The 18,660-nt window shown below is 51.4% G+C and overlaps 1 protein-coding gene across 1 annotated transcript in view; it reads right to left on the reverse strand.

The window, feature by feature from the left end:
- LOC104300449 (retinal-specific phospholipid-transporting ATPase ABCA4) overlaps positions 1–18,660 on the reverse strand; it is a 101,826-nt gene that overhangs the window by 20,823 nt on the left and 62,343 nt on the right. Inside the window, exons 16-23 of the mRNA XM_054164988.1 lie at positions 17,999–18,203; positions 15,100–15,198; positions 10,350–10,565; positions 7,091–7,268; positions 5,713–5,844; positions 4,881–5,020; positions 3,278–3,415; positions 2,499–2,686 (exon numbers count right to left, since the gene is read on the reverse strand). Coding sequence (XP_054020963.1) covers positions 2,499–2,686; positions 3,278–3,415; positions 4,881–5,020; positions 5,713–5,844; positions 7,091–7,268; positions 10,350–10,565; positions 15,100–15,198; positions 17,999–18,203 — 1,296 coding nt within the window. The remainder of the gene's footprint in view (positions 1–2,498; positions 2,687–3,277; positions 3,416–4,880; positions 5,021–5,712; positions 5,845–7,090; positions 7,269–10,349; positions 10,566–15,099; positions 15,199–17,998; positions 18,204–18,660) is intronic.

Here is an 18,660-nt window from a genome sequence, read left to right on the forward strand (position 1 = left end):
AAGTGTCTCGATGTCCTTCTTAAACTGAGGGGCCCAGAACTGGACACAGGACTCAAGGTGTGGCCTAACCAATGCAGAGTCCAGGGGCACAATGACCTCCCTGCCCCTGCTGGCCACACTATTCTTGATGCAGGCCAGGATGCCCTTGGCCTTCTTGGCCACCTGGGCACACTGCTGGCTCATGTTTAGGCAGCTGTCAATCAGCACCCCCAGGTCCCTCTCTGTTTGGCAGCTCTCAGCCACTCTGACCCTAGCCTGTAGCTCTGCATGAGGTTGCCGTGGCCAAAGTGCAGTCCCTGGCATTTGGACTTGTTGAATGCCACCCTGTTGGACTCTGCCCATTTGTCCAGTCAGTCAAGGTCCCTCTGCAGAGCCCTTGAGCCCTCTGTGGCCGTTTGACGCTGTGCCTTTAAGAAAGGGGCACACTGGTTAAATGTTTGTAAAATATTTTGGTATTCTAAACGAATTTCATTGGTAGGATTGTGGGAGGAGAGATTGGACCCAGGGGAGTTGGGAACTTTCTCTCAGTCTTCCTTCCTTCACTGTCCCTCTCGGCTGGATCTGCTTCTGGGATTCTGGCCAACTAAGATAAGAACTAACTCCCTGTGCATAGGCCTCTGTCTGTTGTGCTAACTCCCTTTTCGTCTCTTCTTCTACCTCTTTTGGGGGAGAAGGGAGGTAGGGGGTGAAGGGGGGCACAGGGGGAAGCCCCCTCTGTGGGGGGTCTGGTTTCTGGTTGAGTTCATTTGCTGTATATTCCTGTATATATTGTAAAATACCTGTGTTTGTTGTGTTACATATAATCTGTTTCCTTGTAAAATATAATCTCATTTCTCCGACTGGGTTTAGCCGTGGTCTCTTTCTCAGTGGGGGAGGGAAAGCAGAGCCTTTCCTTTCAAACCACCATACCCTCTAACTGACCAACATCTGCTCCCAGCTTGGTGTCATCTGCAAATTTACTGATGATGGACTCAATGCCCTCCTCCAGATCATCAATGAAGATGTTAAAGAGCATGGGGCCCAGCACTGATCCCTGGGGCACACCACTGGTGCCTGGCTGCCAGCTGGCTGTGGCACCATTCACCACCACTCTCTGGGCTCGGCCCTCCAGCCAGTTCCTAACCCAGCTCAGAGTGCTGCTGTCCAAGCCATGGGCTGACAGCTTGGCCAGCAGTTTGCTGTGGGGGACGGTGTCAAAGGCCTTGCTGAAGTCCAGGTAGACCACATCCACAGCCTGCCCCACAGCCACCAGACAGGTCACCTGATCATAGAAGGCGATCAGGTTGGAGAGGCAGGACCTGCCCCTCCTAAACCCATGCTGGCTGGGCCTGAGCCCTTGGCCATCCTTCAGGTGCAGTTATTGCCCCCAGGATAATCTGCTCCATCACTTTCCCTGGCACTGGCACTGAGGGCAGGTTGCCAGGCCTGGAGCTTCCAGGTTCCTCCATCCGACCCTTCTTGTGGATGGGGACCACATTGGCCATCTTCCAGTCACCTAGGACCTCACTGGTGAGCCAGGACTGGAGGAAAATGATGGAGAGCAGCTTGGCCAGCTCATCTGCCAGCTCTCTCAGCACCCTAGGATGGATCCCATCCGGTCCCATGGACTTGTGAGTGTCCAAGTGGCTCAGCAGGTCCCCAGCTAATTCCTCATGGGTTCAGACATACTGAAGTGAGAAGAGTGAACTACAGACCACCAAGGGTTTCACATCCACCTATTATTTTCACCTGTCTGGCTGACTCTGCATCTGCATCCTTTCACGAGATGCTGCTGGATTTTCTCATTGCTTTGTTCATTTTGGAACCAGTTCTGTACACAGCCTGGAGCAGCACTGAATCCCTTTCTACTTTAGTGTATGCGATGGGTTATGCCCATCCTGGAAGCAGGGGGTGGGGGAGAGCTTGTGAGAGCATTGCCCTCCCTGCAAGGGGTTTTGCCCCTGGGAAACTAAATTAGTCTGTTCCACTCCCCCTCCCTGTCCAGCAAGCCTATAACAAGGAGGACACTGCAGGCATTAGCTCTGTCTTGGCCCCTGCCTTGGCCTGGACGAGGACTGCTGCTGGGTCCCTGCTTCTCTGCCACGTGGTCAGTCCTGATCCTCCTCCCTGCTGCCTCCACACCTCTTCAAAGAGACTGGTTTGGTATTCTTATTTTCACTCCCATCCATCCTTGTTCCTTACCCTTGTGAACCCTTCCTGTTATTGTTACATATATATATATATATATATATATATATATATATATATATATTGTTTAAAGAAAACTCTTTACCTCTCTGCTTCCAAGCCGACTCCAAGTTATTTCTTGGTGGATTTGCTCCTTCCCTTTCTTTTTTCCTCTCTATTGGGAAAGAGGAGGGGGGAAGCAGGGGAGGGATTCTCAGCCTTGCCCCCATCTGAGCTCTTAAGTCCCAGCTAAGGCTCAAACCACCACAGTGTAGTGGATGAATACCTGCTTTTCAGACTACATGTGCAGAGACAGAGAGCTGCATACTCACTGCAGCCCTTCCAGTCCTGGTGCTCTTCATCTTGCGAACAAGAGTGAGATAGAAGCCAGACCCAAAGCAGTTCTTCAGGAACACAGGAGAGCCTGAGCAGAAGAGTTTGCCTTGGGATATGATGGCTACTCTGTCTCCAAGAATGTCTGCCTCATCCATGTGATGAGTTGAAAGGATGATGGTTCTGCCTAAAAGGAACAGGGAGCAATGCTCAAGGCAAGGACTCTCTCTGGAACTCAAACCTCTGCTTAGTTTTCTGGCAATTAATGCAGCGTTTTCCCTGCAGCAGAGAGAGGTTCTGTCTAAAACAACCTTGTTTGTATTCACATCCAACTACTCACAACGTTGTACACAGCAGGGAGCTGTGTTCTAAAACAACAGTTTTAGAAAGGGAGGGGAAGGGAGAGGAGGGAAGGGAAGGGAGAGGAGGGAAGGGAAGGGAGAGGAGGGAAGGGAAGGGAGAGGAGGGAAGGGAAGGGAGAGGAGGGAAGGGAAGGGAGAGGAGGGAAGGGAAGGGAGAGGAGGGAAGGGAAGGGAAGGGAAGGGAGAGGAGGGAAGGGAAGGGAAGGGAAGGGAAGGGAAGGGAAGGGAGAGGAGGGAAGGGAAGGGAAGGGAGAAGAGAAGAGGATAGAACAGAATTAACCAGGTTGGAAGAGACCTTTGAGATCATCGAGTCCAACCTATCACCCAACACCATCTAATCAACTAAACCATGGCACCAAGCACCCATCCAGTCTCTTCCTGAACACCTCCAGTGATGGTTGCCTCCACCCTGTTACCTGAGCGATACTTCAGCAGCAGATCCCAGATAGATCTCCTGGAGTAGGGATCCACTCCAGACGTGGGCTCATCCAGGACGACGACTTTAGCTTCCCCCACAAAAGCAATGGCCACGGAGAGCTTCCGCTGCATTCCGCCTACCAGAGGACAGAGACATGCAGCGGTCATGAGAGTGGCAGGGATGTGATTCCCATGGCTTTCCAGTGCAGGGACAAACTGACCCCAGACAGAACCTCTCTGCAAATGTTTCTGCAAAATTTAACCAAGCAAATGTGTGTTTCTTTTTTCCTGCTGAATTGCAGGACAGCTCGTTCCAAACGTTGATGGCTTTGTAAAATACATAGGATCACAGGATCAATAAGGTTGGAAAAGACCCCAGAGATCATCAAGTCCAACCTGTCACCCAGCACCTCCCTAATGCCTTCATTGATGATCTGGGTGAGGGCATTGAGTCAGTCATCAGCAAATTTCCAGATGACACCAAGCTGGGGGCAGGTGTTGGTCAGTCAGAGGGCTGAAGGGCTCTGCAGAGGGACCTCGACCGACTGGACAGATGAGCAGAGTCCAACAGGATGGCATTTAACAAGTCCAAGTGCCAGGGGCTGCACTTTGGCCACAACAACCCCATGCAGAGCTACAGGCTAGGGGCAGAGTGGCTGAGAGCTGCCAAACAGAGAGGGACCTGGGGATGCTGATTGACAGCCGCCTAAACATGAGCCAGCAGTGTGCCCAGGTGGCCAAGAAGGCCAATGACATCCTGGCCTGCATCAGGAACAGTGTGGCCAGCAGGAGCAGGGAGGTCATTCTGCCCCTGTACACTGCACTGGTTAGGCTGCACCTCGAGTCCTGTGTCCAGTTCTGGGCCCCTCAGTTTAGGAAAGATGTTGAGATGCTGGAAGGTGTCCAGAGAAGGACAAGGAGGCTGGGGAGAGGCCTTGAGCACAGCCCTGTGAGGAGAGGCTGAGGGAGCTGGGATTGTTTAGCCTGGAGAAGAGGAGGCTCAGGGGAGACCTTATTGCAACCAGCACCAGAACAAGGGGACACAGTCTCAAGCTGTGCCAGGGGAAGTTTAGGCTGGAGGTGAGGAGAAAGTTCTTCCCAGAGAGAATTGTTAGCCATTGGAATGTGCTGCCCAGGGAGGTGGTGGAGTCCCCATCCCTGGAGGTGTTCAAGAGGGGATTGGACGTGGCACTTGGTGCCATGGTTTAGTCATGGGGTCTGTGGTGACAGGTTGGACTCGATGATCCTCGAGGTCTCTTCCAACCTTGGTGACTCTGTGACTCCTACTAACTTTCAACTTGCCTTGAAGTAACAGAACACTGCATTCTGTTTGTTTCTCCCACAGTTACAGCTTTATGTATATACACATATATAGACACTCACTGAAAGAAATGACAGCTTTACCACTTCATTTGTTGTGTATTTATAAGACAGAGAAGCTTTAGGGACAGGTTGTGGCAGCTTTAGCATTTGTGCAGTCCCATTCACTGTTGGACATTAAAGACCTCCCCAGTGCATAGTGATGTGTGGCCTCAGACATGCAATTCAAACAATGGTTGCCCCAAATCAAAGGAAAACGTCACAGAACAATCCTGTGGGCACCTGACAAATTCTGAGCCTCTTCATTCCTTTTGTGTGTGAGGCCCATGTCTTCCAGCATCGTTTCCAGCTCTTGCTCAGCTTCATCCCTGGACCTCCCTTTCAGCTGAGAGTAAAACAAGATGTGCTCTGACACAGTAAGCCTGTGAAGTCAGAGAGAAAAGCACCAGGGCAGTTTAAAAGAAGTGGCAAAGAATTCACTCCAGCTTTACCTTGCTAAGGGAAGAGAGGGCTGCTTGACCTTAACTCTAGATCATAGATCTTGTTTGGGATCAATGCACTTTCAAAGCAAACCCTGTTATTAAAGGACAGGTGTAGCAGGCATCAAGCTCCCCATTTATGGGAATGACAGGAAGCTAATGCGAGCAGCTGGTTTAAGGGAGAGAGTCTGCTGCTGAGAGGAACACAAGCTGGTAGCAGTGATGCTGGAATTCACCTGAGTACGTAGCAAAAGGTTGGCTGGTGATGCAAAAGAGGTGCAAAACCACTCCGAAACTGCACTGCCAGCTCAGAGTCATTTGGGGGCTTTCCCCTTCAGGAGGCCTACATTACGGTTCACGAATCCCCAGGCTGAACTCCTGTTAACCCACACTGCAACAGGAAACACACCAAGGCCACTGCCATCTCCCTTGGAAGCTTCTTTGTTCCCAGCTAAACAATGCAGGAGGTTTCTGCAGGAGAAGGACACCACTTACACCACACCTGAGCGTTAAGGACTGGAGAAGCATCCCCGAGATGTACCTCCTGGCACCACGGTGAGAGAAACAGCACAGGCTTTGGGGATAGGCAAGCATGCACACTGGGATCCTGAAAGCTGGCACAGCATGACACTTACTGGTTGAATAAGATGTTGTACTGAGGGCACATCCCCAGGCTGTGTCGGACAGAATCCATATGAGTCTGAATATCCAGGCCGCCAATCAGCACGGTTCCAGACGTGGGTGGGAAGAGGCCTGTCACTATTGACCTAGGAAAATAAAATGAGGAGGTGCCCACATTCCTGCCTTTCCATGGAAGATGCTTGCCATGAGTCCACCAGACACACCACAAAGACTTCTTACTGCGGGGCCGTGATGAAACACGGAAGAGACCTTCGAGATCATCGAGTCCAGCCTGTCACCCAGCACCATCTCATCAACTAAACCATGGCACCAAGCACCCATCCAGGGATGGTGACTCCACCACCTCCCTGGGCAGCACATCCCAATGGCCAATCTCTCTTTCTATGAAGAACTTCTTCCTAACATCCAGTCTAAACCTCCCCTGGCACAGCTGGAGACTGTGTCCTCTTGTTCTGGTGCTGGGTGCCTGGGAGAAGAGGCCAACCCCCACCTGGCTACAACCTCCCTTCGGGTAGTTGTAGACAGCAATGAGGTCTGCCCTGAGCCTCCTCTTCTCCAGGCTAAACAACCCCAGCTCCCTCAGCCTCTCTTCACAGGGCTGTGCTCCACAGAATCAGAGAATCACCAAGGTTGGAAGAGACCTCAAAGATCATTGAGTCCAACCTGTCTCCACAGACCTCATGACTAGAACATGGCACCAAGTGCCATGTCCAATCCCCTTGTGAACACCTCCAGGGACGGTGACTCCAGACCCCTCCCCAGCTTTGTTGCCCTTCTCTGGACACTTTCCAGCAACTCAACATCTTTCCTAAACTGAGGGACCCAGAACTGGACGCAGGGCTCAAGGTGTGGCCTAACCAGTGCTGAGCACAGGGGCAGAATGACCTCCCTGCTCCTGCTGGCCACACTGTTCCTGATGCAGGCCAGGATGCCATTGGCCCTCTTGGCTGCCTGGGCACACTGCTGGCTCATGTTCAGCTTATTGTCAACCAGTACTCCCCTTTCTGCCTGGCTGCTCTTCAGCCACTCTGACCCCAGCCTGTAGCTCTGCATGGGGTTGTTGTGGCCAATGTGTAGAACCTGGCACTTGGATGTGTTCAGTCTCATGCCCTTGGACTGTGTCCATCTGTCCAGCCTGGCAAGACTTTCACTTGTCTGTACCATGTGTTGCCTCCTTCCCAGGGTTTTAGCTAACCCAGGATATCTTTCCTTGGCCTAGGGGCATCATTTCCCTATGTGGAATAAAAAATGTGATGTTGTGCATCAAGCTGCAGGGGCCAGTGCAGAGAAAAGGGAAGAGTAAAACAGCTACTCCTCAGGGAAGAGCAACAGAGCACTGCCCTGGATTTGATTCTTATAAACTAAACTTACATGGTAGTTGTCTTTCCAGCTCCATTCTGACCAAGGAAGGCTGTGATCTGGCCCTCATAAAAGGTAATATTCACCCCATCTACTGCTGGCTTGGGCCTGTTTGCAAACATCTTCACCAGGTTCTGAATGCATACTCCTGGAATCAATCCTGTTGGCTCAGGCTCAAAGAAGGTATTTCCTTGAAAGGCAAAAAAGAAGAAGAAGAAGAAGAAGGCAAAAAGCACATGTTAATCCCAGTCCTGCGTGGTAACACATCAGTTAAAGGCAGCAGTAGGAACCTGCACCAAGTAACCCCCAGCATTGTGTGCCAGGGGCAGGTTCTCCATCTGTGTCAGCACCAAACCAAGGCAAAACTTCTAACAGCAGTGAAAATGATTTGGATTTACCCCCAGCCCAGAGTGCAGCCCAGAAGTGTCAGTGGAGAGGTAATTCACTGGATCAGGTGAAGCTGCACATGCTTCTGTGCAGCCAGAAGATTATCTGGGCTCCTTGTCTGTAGATACCTAGATAGGCTGAGAGATTACATGAGATGAGCAGCAGGTTGCCTTTCTAGTCAGGGTGAAATCTGCCTTTCAAATCATTTGCCCAGCTGTGCATTCTTTTGCCATGATGCTTTAAAATATATATCTCTATATTTGCCTTTACCCTGGTAGGCGAAATTTACCCCCTGGCTGAAGCCAGCTCAAGATTCAGGCAGTACCTAGCTCGAACGCTGCCTGGGATGGCTTCGCCTCAGGATTAAAAATGGATCATTGTAAATAGCACCACCAGGATCTTTTATTGCATCAGCTTCTAGAGAAAACAAACTTCCTTTGAAGTAAATTTAGCCCTTGGGCAATGTGGATTATGGGAGCTGAGACACTTAAACTGAGGACCCTGTCCTCTTTTGTTTACACACAGTACTCAAGGCTTGGAGGGGAGGCTTGGTTTGCAATCGAAGCTTACTTCAATTGTTCAGCAGGCCTAGTGGAGGGCAGCCAATGCCACGGGGGTGAAACCAGCCCCACCTCCCCCAGTGGCTTCTATGACTGTCACTATAGAGCAACACTCAGACAAAACCCTCAGGTATGCCATCCATGAGAGCTGAAACAATGAGTCTAGGATGTGGGTAGCTCCATTCTAAATAAAACTGCATTTATGACAACCTTTGCTTTGTAAAGGAGTCTCAGTTTCATTGTACCTCACCTTTGGGGGTTGCACTTGATGATCTCTGGAGGTCCCTTCCAACCTCTAACACTGTGAGATTCTGTGATACTGGGCCAAACACAAATCTCTCTGTATTTGCAGGAGTTTGCAGGGAGTAAACCTTTTTGCTTCCCAAACCTCTCTGTATTTGCAGAAGTTTGCAGGGAGTAAACCCTTTTGGCTTCCCAAACCTCTCTGTATTTGCAGGAGTTTGCAGGGAGTAAACCTTTTTGCTTCCCAAACCTCTCTGTATTTGCAGGGAGTAAAACCTTTTTGCTTCCCAAACCTCTCTGTATTTGCAGAAGTTTGCAGGCAGTAAACCTTTTTTGCTTCCCAAACCTCTCTGTATTTGCAGGAATTTGCAGGGAGTAAACCTTTTTGCTTCCCAAACCTCTCTGTATTTGCAGAAGTTTGCAGGCAGTAAACCTTTTTTGCTTCCCAAACCTCTCTGTATTTGCAGAAGTTTGCAGGGAGTAAACCCTTTTGGCTTCCCAAACCTCTCTGTATTTGCAGGAGTTTGCAGGGAGTAAACCTTTTTGCTTCCCAAACCTCTCTGTATTTGCAGGGAGTAAAACCTTTTTGCTTCCCAAACCTCTCTGTATTTGCAGAAGTTTGCAGGCAGTAAACCTTTTTTGCTTCCCAAACCTCTCTGTATTTGCAGGAATTTGCAGGGAGTAAACCTTTTTGCTTCCCAAACCTCTCTGTATTTGCAGGCAGTAAACCTTTTTTGCTTCCCAAACCTCTCTGTATTTGCAGGGAGTAAACCTTTTTGCTTCCCAAACCTCTCTGTATTTGCAGGAATTTGCAGGGAGTAAACCTTTTTGCTTCCCAGAGACTGCAGCATTTTGGAGGGATGGGGCTGGGGCGTTGGTGAAAACTGCTTAAAACACACCAAGCAGTTAGGGCAGGTTTGTGGTGCCTGCCCTGTTCTGCTCTCCTAGGCTGGTGTTGGACAGCACTAGAGTTAAGTCAGTAGGTCAGTTTCACATCTCAGTGCTCTCAGATGCAGCCCTAGCTCTTACATGAAGCCGTCTGGGAAACTACCCTTGAACCATCCCAAATCTTCTCTTGGCTTCTCCACAGGCTCAGCAGCTCCTGTGTGGCTGGCTGAAAGGAAAGGCAAGCTTTTTTTGTGCAGTGGCAGGCAAAGGCCTGCCTCTGTGGCCACAGAGCAGCTGGACCCTGGGAGCTGAGGGATGCAGCACCTCAAAGATAAGGCAGCAGCAGGAGAAGATGGCTGAAATAACCTTTGCCCTCTGCCTGCCTTTGTTCTTTTGAAGTCCTGTCCTGTTTCCATTCACACAGATGCATGTTTTCAGTGCCTACGTGAGGGGTTCTGATTACCCCACTTTTATCTTCAGTTTTCAAGGGAGTCAGAGTGGGCTCACAGCTCTCTGCAGCAGTTACTCTTGGCCACAGAATCCACCTAAATTCCTCTGAGCATCACGTACAGGAAACTTCTCTGGCTCCCCACAGAAGACAACACTGTGACTGCCAAACCAGGCAGGGCATTGGGGAGTTCTTAGGTGGTGGCTCATGGCAGCCTCAGAAAAGGCTGCAGCCAGTATCACCGAACACTTTAGATAAATCCACTTGAAATTAGTCTTTCTCTACAGATGCAAGGCACACTAGAGATGGGGGGAAAAAGGGAGGGGGGAGGGACAAGAGGGCTAGGAGAGAAGGGCCTTCTTCTAAGCACTTTTATTGAGAGTATGACTCTGTTTAACCCCGAGAAATCCGCATCTGTGCCTCTGAGACTTCCCTCAGCACGACCACTACCTCGCCATGCCTGCCTTTGCACCGCAGAAAACGAGTCACAGAGCTCTTCTGGAAGGCAGCTCTTATGCATGGCAGATGGAATACTCTAAGGGATTGTCAAAGCAGAGGAATCAGTAAGAGGGTAGCTGGGAGAGGCAGTGCCTCTCACGAGCTTGGCTCTGGCAGCTGCACGCTATCCTCCGTAACCTACTGGCTTCTCATAGTTTGAGTTCCAGCCATTGCTGAGTCTAAATCTGTTATGAAGTACAGTGGAGAATAGTAACTCAGAGCTACTCAGGTTGCTTTCTCTCCTTACTAATTTCATCTTTGTCCTGGACATCTGTCTTAGGCTTCCCCTGCTCGCCGGGTTCTTTTTCTCGTTTGTGTTTACACTGTTTGTTTTTACCATCCTTCTCCCCCTGGTTGTCTCTCTTTTCTTCTGACTTTTCAGGTTCTTCAGGTTTCTTTGTTCCATTTTGCCCCCCTTCCACGGCCTTCTGATCCACGGAGCCTTCTGCCTCTGGTACTTTGTCTATATAAACCAAAAGGAACCAACCGTTAACAAAGATTCACTTTCCTCTCGTCTCTAGAGGTGCTTTGAGGAACAGGAGGTAGTCCAAAGCCTTGAGCTCACTCCATGAGCATTTGCCTGTCCTCTACTCAGGTCAGGAACACAACACCTACATCACATTAAAAATTCTCACTTTAAAATCTACTTCACAGGGTCAGGAGCAGATACTTCAGGAAGATGAGTGACAATCTGACAATTACAGAGCAGAAGATCCTGGCTGATATTAGGTGCATGCTTTGTACTTTGTCCATGCAGCTCTTGGGTCAAATTCTTCACCTCACCAAGAGAAGGACCATGCAAAGGTTTCCCAGACTTACTGGGAATGAGAGGAGGAAAACCACAAAATTAAAGAGAGCAAATGAAAAAGAAACTGCTAAACTACCACTCAGGTTGAGAGAGTAGCTCCAGGGTGGAACAAATCAGCTGGTGTTAATTTTTAGACAAGAATCCCTGGCTTTCCAGTTTGGTTCTTAGGCCTTGCTGCTACTAAAGAAAACAGTCACATAAAAATCACTACTGGGAACAGCCTTGAAACAGGAAGAAGAGTGATGTAAGAAGGGGGAGCCTCTGCAAGGTCTATGTAACAAATTCAGACTGGCAGCCCAGGGTGCAGTCAGCACAACTATAATTTATCAGCTGGCCTGGGATTTATTTTTGTCACGAAATTCCACCACACCTTTCTGCTATTTTAAAAAAAATGGAGCCCATGAAACTGCACAAAATTACCTGGCAGGCTAACAGCGACATAAACACATCTACCTTGTCAACCTAAAATGGCCAAGCGCAGGGGAGGTGAGAGAAAAATGCACTGACAGGCATAAATATTACAAGTACCAAGGTGATTTACCAGTTGACCTTCCTTTTCAGCACTGCATTTATAGTACAATATTTTCTTAGCCAGTTTTCTTCCCCAAACAGTCAGCAGCTACCATAAGTAAGGAAAACATTTACTATTACCCTTGGAGAAAGATACAAGCTGAGGGAAGCTCTAGAGCTGTTCATGTAAGCCCACTTAAGAGCCTTAGCTCTTCAAACAAGTAAGAAATAAACGCCTCCTTGAGACCCTGAGAGGTTCGGTTGTCTCAGCTCCAGCAGCAGCCCGCACGGCACAGCCCTGCTGCCCGCTGCCCAGAGCAGCCCGCACGGCACGGCCCCGCTGCCCGCTGTCTGCAGCCCGCAGCAGCCCGCACGGCACGGCCCCGCTGCCCGCTGTCTGCAGCCCGCAGCAGCCCGCACGGCACGGCCCCGCTGCCCGCTGTCTGCAGCCCGGAGCAGCCCGCACAGCACGGCCCCGCTGCCCGCTGTCTGCAGCCCGCAGCAGCCCGCACGGCACGGCCCCGCTGCCCGCTGTCTGCAGCCCGCAGCAGCCCGCACAGCACGGCCCCGCTGCCCGCAGCCCGCAGCAGCCCGCACGGCACGGCCCCGCTGCCCGCTGTCTGCAGCCCGGAGCAGCCCGCACAGCACGGCCCCGCTGCCCGCAGCCCGCAGCAGCCCGCACGGCACGGCCCCGCTGCCCGCTGTCTGCAGCCCGGAGCAGCCCGCAGCAGCCCGCACGGCACGGCCCCGCTGCCCGCAGCAGCCCGCACGGCACGGCTCCGCTGCCCGTAGCCCGGAGCAGCCCGGAGCAGCCCGCACGGCACGGCCCCGCTGCCCGCAGCAGCCCGCACGGCACGGCCCCGCTGCCCGCAGCAGCCCGCACGGCACGGCTCCGCTGCCCGTAGCCCGGAGCAGCCCGGAGCAGCCCGCACGGCACGGCCCCGCTGCCCGCAGCAGCCCGCACGGCACGGCCCCGCTGCCCGCAGCAGCCCGCACGGCACGGCCCCGCTGCCCGCAGCCCGCACGGCACGGCTCCGCTGCCCGGAGCAGCCCGCACGGCACGGCCCCGCTGCCCGCAGCAGCCCGCAGCAGCCCGCACGGCACGGCCCCGCTGCCCGCTGTCTGCAGCCCGCAGCAGCCCGCACGGCACGGCCCCGCTGCCCCTGCTCCTCCACAGTGTTTGCACCTGCTGCCAAGAAACTCGGAACTGCTCCTGCAACAATCGCCCTGGTTGAAGCCAGGGAACGGCGATATCCCTTCTTTTCGATATACATTTTTGGCACTGCTTTTCCCTCCCATTTCCCCCCTGCTCCAGTCCAATCTATCTAACCCAGTTCAGCATTCTTTGCCTTCATTTACTCCAAGGGAATGATTTGAACCTTAGCATTCTACCCCTGTGCCATCTCCTGCTGAGCAGGGTTGGGTACAGGGTAACTGAGTTGTGACCCTCCTACAAATCAATCAATTAGAAATTACCTTTCCAACTGTCCCTGCTTGAGAAAACCCAAGACAATGTTTGGTAGGGAGGATTAAGTAAGGATCAGCACAATCAGGCTAGCCAAGATAATCAGGGATTAATTTAGGTCAGAAGGGGCTTCCAAAGTTCGACCCTCAAAGAATGAGGCAAATGCAGGCCACGGTGGCTGGCTCAGAAGCAAGATTTCCCAAGCTTTCTAAGCAGCCTGTTCCAATGTTCTCTCTGCCTTCACAATAAATACATTTTTTCCTATATTGAGGCACATTGGAGAAGTTTAGCTCCATCTTAATTTTGTGTCTTCAGGCTAAGCAAATGCAGCTCTGCCAGCATGTCCTCCTTTGTTACACCCTTCAGCTTCTAATCAACTTGCTGGCTCTCAGGTGAGCTCCATCTGTCTGTTCAATGAGGATCCCCAAACCAGATACCACAGTCCTCCAGATACAGTCTCACAAGTGCTGACTAGAAGAGAGGAGTCACTTCCCCTGACCTGATGGCTATGCTTGCTCTTGCTAATGAAGTTCAGGATGCATCTGGTCTCTTTGGCCACTGAGGCACAACAAAGCTGCCAGGTGGTGGCCAGTCTGTGTTGTCCTATGCTGCCCAGCAAACTCCTGGCCAAACTGTCAGCCCCTGGCTTGGACAGCAGCACTCTGAGCTGGGTTAGGAACTGGCTGGAGGGCCGAGCCCAGGGAGTGGTGGTGAATGGTGCCACAGCCAGCTGGCAGCCAGGCACCAGTGGTGTGCCCCAGGGATCAGTGCTGGGCCCCATGCTCTTCAACATCTTCATTGATGATCTGGAGGAGGGCATCGAGTCCATCATCAGATGCAGATGACACCAAGCTGGGGGCAGGAGTTGATCTGTTAGAGGGTAGGAGAGCTCTGCAGAGCAACCTCGACAGGCTGGACAGATGGGCAGAGTCCAACAGGATGAGATTGAACACATCCAAGTGCCAGGTTCTGCAGCAACCCCATGCAGAGCTACAGGCTGGGGTCAGAGTGGCTGGAGAGCAGCCAGGCAGAGAGGGACCTGGGGGTGCTGATTGACAGCTGCCTAAATATGAGCCTGCAGTGTGCCCAGGTGGCCAAGAAGGCCAATGGCATCCTGGCCTGTATCAGGAAGAGTGTGGCCAGCAGGAGCAGGGAGGTCATTCTGCCCTGTGCTCAGCACTGGTTAGGCCACACCTTGAGTCCTGTGTCCAGTTCTGGGCCCCTCAGTTTAGGAAGGATGTTGAGTTGCTGGAAGGTGTCTCCCCTCCCCTCCCCTCCCCTCCCCTCCCCTCCCCTCCCCTCCCCTCCCCTCCCCTCCCCTCCCCTCCCCTCCCCTCCCCTCCCCTCCCCTCCCCTCCCCTCCCCTCCCCTCCCCCTCCCCCTTCCCTGTTATAACCTCCTCTTTTTGGATCAAAGCATGGACATATCATCAGCATGTTCACAGAAGGAATAACTGCCTTCTGATATACAGGTATCCCCCTGAGGTGAGACTGCCTTGTCAGCAGTGAGAAAGTTAAAGATGCTAACAGGACTGAAGATGTTAATTCTTCATCTGTCCTTTTCATTGGTTTCACTGTTATCTTACAGATTTAAGACAGAGTTCCAAACATCACCTTCAGCCTGTCTCTATTCCACACAGGAATCACTCTCCACCAATTCAAATGTAAGTACAACCACCCCCATATTGCTCTGAACTGCTCCACCGTTGCTGCCCAGAAAACCAATCACAAAGGCAGGACTTTTGCTCTCATTCAAGCTGGCCCAAGGGTGGCATAAATGTTGATCTTGCCCCTAAGTGCAAAGCAAATGTACTTAAACTGGCATCAAAGCAGACAGAGAAGAATCAGGTTTGGACAGGCAGGGGAGCCTGAGTGCAAACAACATCAGCTTCAGGCTTTGACTCCTTTCACAAGCGTTGCACTGAGCAGTAAGAGCTCCCTGAATGCATCAAAAGATGTAGGCTAGAGAGCAGCAGCTTGATGTTGCATATTACCCTTGCTATAAAGGCTCTCAGGTGGAGGAGTGACTCACCTCTAGTAACTCTAATAACAGCAGACATCACTCCAAGCTCAGTGGCAGCTGCTTAGATTCCCACCCCACGGCTGCCTCAAGCCTTTGCAGCAGCTCAGGTACCGGCAACGTTACACAGTGCCCTTTAGGCAGATGAGTGGTCTTGAAGATGGTTCTGAACACCAAAGTTTTGACAGGACTCACCATCAGCAGTGGCTGTTTTCTCAGCTTTTGAGTGTCTAGAGCCAAGCCAGTAAGATTCCTGCACAGGGAAATACCAAGGCTGTGGGAGCCCATAGTCCCCTAAACCAAAGATAAGGAGGTGAAGAGCACGCGACAAGCACATTCCTCAGCAGGCACAAATTCACCTAGGCAAAGTCTGAGGTATAACTATAAACACCTTCAGTCCCAGTGTTGCTTAGCAGAAGGTCAGACTATCCACCAAGTACCTGACACAACTCATTTTATTCATCTCCCCCCCGCCCCCCATGCTTTTTGGGCAGGAGCACAACGTTCCAAGCACACACAATCCCCCTGGCCTCACTTGTGCTGAAGCAGAATGTTTAACTACAGAATGAAGTCACTCCCTGCACAGAGACAATCTGAATCCTCATGAACCAGGCAAGGAACAAGGGAGCACCCTGACTGCTTCAGAATGGATCCCAGCCTCACTCAGGCTTTAAGGGTCACGCATCTAAGTGATGGGTTCTACACATTGGGCACAAAACCCCCATGCAGTGCTACAGGCTGGGGTCAGAGCAGCTGGAGAGCAGCCAGGCAGAAAGGGACCTGGGGGTACTGATTGAACATGAGCCAGCAGTGTGCCCAGGCAGCCAAAGAAGGCCAAGGGCATCCTGGCCTGCATCAGGAACAGTGTGGCCAGCAGGAGCAGGGAGGTCATTGTGCCCCTGTGCTCAGCACTTCTTAGGCCACAGCTTGAGTCCTGTGTCCAGTTCTGGGCTCCTCAGTTTAGGAAAGATGTTGAGTTGCTGGAAGGTGTCCAGAGAAGGGCAACAAAGCTGGGGAGGGGTCTGGAGCACAGCCCTGTGAGGAGAGGCTGAGGGAGCTGGGGTTGCTTAGCCTGGAGAGGAGGAGGCTCAGGGGAGACCTCATTGCTCTCTACAACTCCCTGAAGGGAGGTTGTAGGCAGGTGGGGGTTGGTCTCTTCTCCCAGGCAACCAGCACCAGAACAAGAGGACACAGTCTCCAGCTGTGCCAGGGGAGGTTTAGGCTGGATGTTAGGAAGAAATTCTTCCCAGAGAGAGTGATTGCCCATTGGGATGTGCTGCCCAGGGAGGTGGTGGAGTCACCATCTCTGGAGGTGTTTAGGAAGAGCCTGGCTGAGGCACTTGGTGCCATGGTTTAGTTGATGAGATGATGTTGGGTGATAGGTTGGACTGGATGATCTCAAAGGTCTTTTCCAACCTGGTTAATTCTATTCTAACCATTTAAAGCCCATGGACAAACCATCTTCTCACCCAGAAAGCTGACTGAATTTGTAATCACTAACAGGGAAAAGCTTTTCTCTCAACTAGCCCCAGAACCAGGATTCCCATTTAGAAACAGAGTTATGATCTATGAGTCTATAAAATCAATCCCTGTGGGAACTTTCACAGCTGCCTAGGACAGTACATGCCTCAATAAACCAGTTGGCCTAACGTTTGCCACAGTCTGTCTGTGAACTGGAACTCTAATTTCTGTATTGTCAACATTTCAAGAGCCTTGCCCTGAACGTTCTCAAAGGGCAAATTATGCACAGAAATTGTTTTAACAGGTGATTTTTTATTGTTTTTTTTTTGTAGATTTATTTCCTATTTAAATTTCAGAACAGGACCAGAAGGTGTTTAGGAGGAGGAGACTGGATGGGGTGCTTGGTGCCATGGTTTAGTTGATTAGGTGGTGTTGGATGATCACAGTGTCACAGTATGGCCAAGGTTGGAAGAGACCTCGAGGATCATCGAGTCCAACCTGTCACCACAGACCTCATGACTAGACCATGGCACCAAGTGCCACATCCAATCCCCTCTTGAATACCTCCAGGGATGGTGACTCCACCACCTCCCTGGGCAGCACATTCCAATGGGCAATCACTCTCTCAGTGAAGAACTTTCTCCTCACCTCGAGTCTAAACTTCCCCTGGCGCAGCTTGAGACTGTGTCCCCTTGTTCTGGTGCTGGTTGCTAGAGAGAAGAGACCAACCTCTGCCTGTCTACAACCTCCCTTCAGGTAGTTGTAGAGAGCAATGAGGTCACCCTTGAGCCTCCTCTTCTCCAGGCTAAGCAACCCCAGCTCCCTCAGCCTCTCATACGCATTCTGTTCCAAACCCCTCACCAACTTTGTTACTCTTCTCTGGACACCTTCCAGCAAGTCAACCTCCTTCCTAAACTGAGGGGCCCAGAACTGGACCCCATTGGTTAGGTGCAGCCTAACCAATGAAGAGTACAGGGCAGAATGACCTCCCTGCTCCTGCTGGCCACACTGTTCCTAATGCAGGTCAGGATGCCATTGGCCTTCTTGGCCACCTGGGCACACTGCTGGCTCATGTTTAGGTGGCTGTCAATCAGCACCCCCAAGTCCCTCTCTGTTTGGCAGCTCTCAGCCACTCTGCCCCCAGCCTGTAGCTCTGCATGAGGTTGCCATGGCCAAAGTGCAGCCCCTGGCACTTGGACTTGTTGAATGGACAAAATGATCTCAAAGGTCTCTTCCTGGTCTGGTCTGGTCTGGTCTGGTCTATTCTATTCTATTCTATTCTATTCTATTCTATTCCACCCTACCCTACCCTACCCTACCCTACCCTACCCTACCCTACCCTACCCTACCCTACCCTACCCTATCCCATCCCATCCCATCCCATCCCATCCCATCCCATCCCATCCCATCCCATTCCATTCCATCTCATCTCATCTCATCTCATCCTCCTTTCTCAGGACTAAAATAGGGGAAAGCAAAAAAGAGAGAGAGAGAGAAGTGCTATACTGGATAAGGCTCATAGTCTGCACTGTCAAATACCTTTTTCTCTGAGAGAGAACTATTCAGAGGCTGCTCAGAAGAGCAGAGTTTACAACACCTCCCACTGCCTACCATGAATAAGGAATGCACTTACCTGGAAAAACATTGTCAAGATACCAAGCAAGTATTCCATAGAGAAAAGCATCCAAAAGCATCATTTGAATGGAAAAAAGGAAGCTGTACTGATCTCCTTCCAAGGGACTGGTTCTGATATTACCCCACTGCAGGCCAAGACCTTGTTCTTCGTAGCGTGACAAATACTCCGTACCGAACCCAAAAGCTACTTGAGAAATCAGACTCTGGAATAAAGGGAAAAGGACATTCAGCTCAGCCATTCTGCACAGCCTGGACTGAGCACAACTCAGTAATGCCTAATGAATGCTCTGGGGAAAGATGTTTTCCCTTTTCTCTTGTGCTGGGATGTTTAATCCTCCCAACGGCAGCAATTCTAAGCTCCCATAGGGCTGAACCCAATCTTCACTCAGCATGCTTTAGCAGCTAAGCAACACCTCCTTGTTTGTCCATTCAGGGCTCTACTCAGAAGATGCTATGTAATCATCCAGAAGCTGACAGTGTGCACCTTTACCTGGTCTTGAGGAACAAAATGTTCCCTGGCTCTGGGGCAGGGCCCTTATGGACAATGAGACAGAGAGCTCAGGATAAGGAAAACCACAACCATCTCCTCCCTTGCTGGGGGTGCTGGTTGATGGTAGGCTGAACATGAGCCTGCAGTGTGCCCAGGCAGCCAAGAGGGCC

The sequence above is a fragment of the Dryobates pubescens genome, chromosome 11 (genome assembly GCF_014839835.1).
Source record: "Dryobates pubescens isolate bDryPub1 chromosome 11, bDryPub1.pri, whole genome shotgun sequence".
Taxonomy (NCBI): domain Eukaryota; kingdom Metazoa; phylum Chordata; class Aves; order Piciformes; family Picidae; genus Dryobates; species Dryobates pubescens.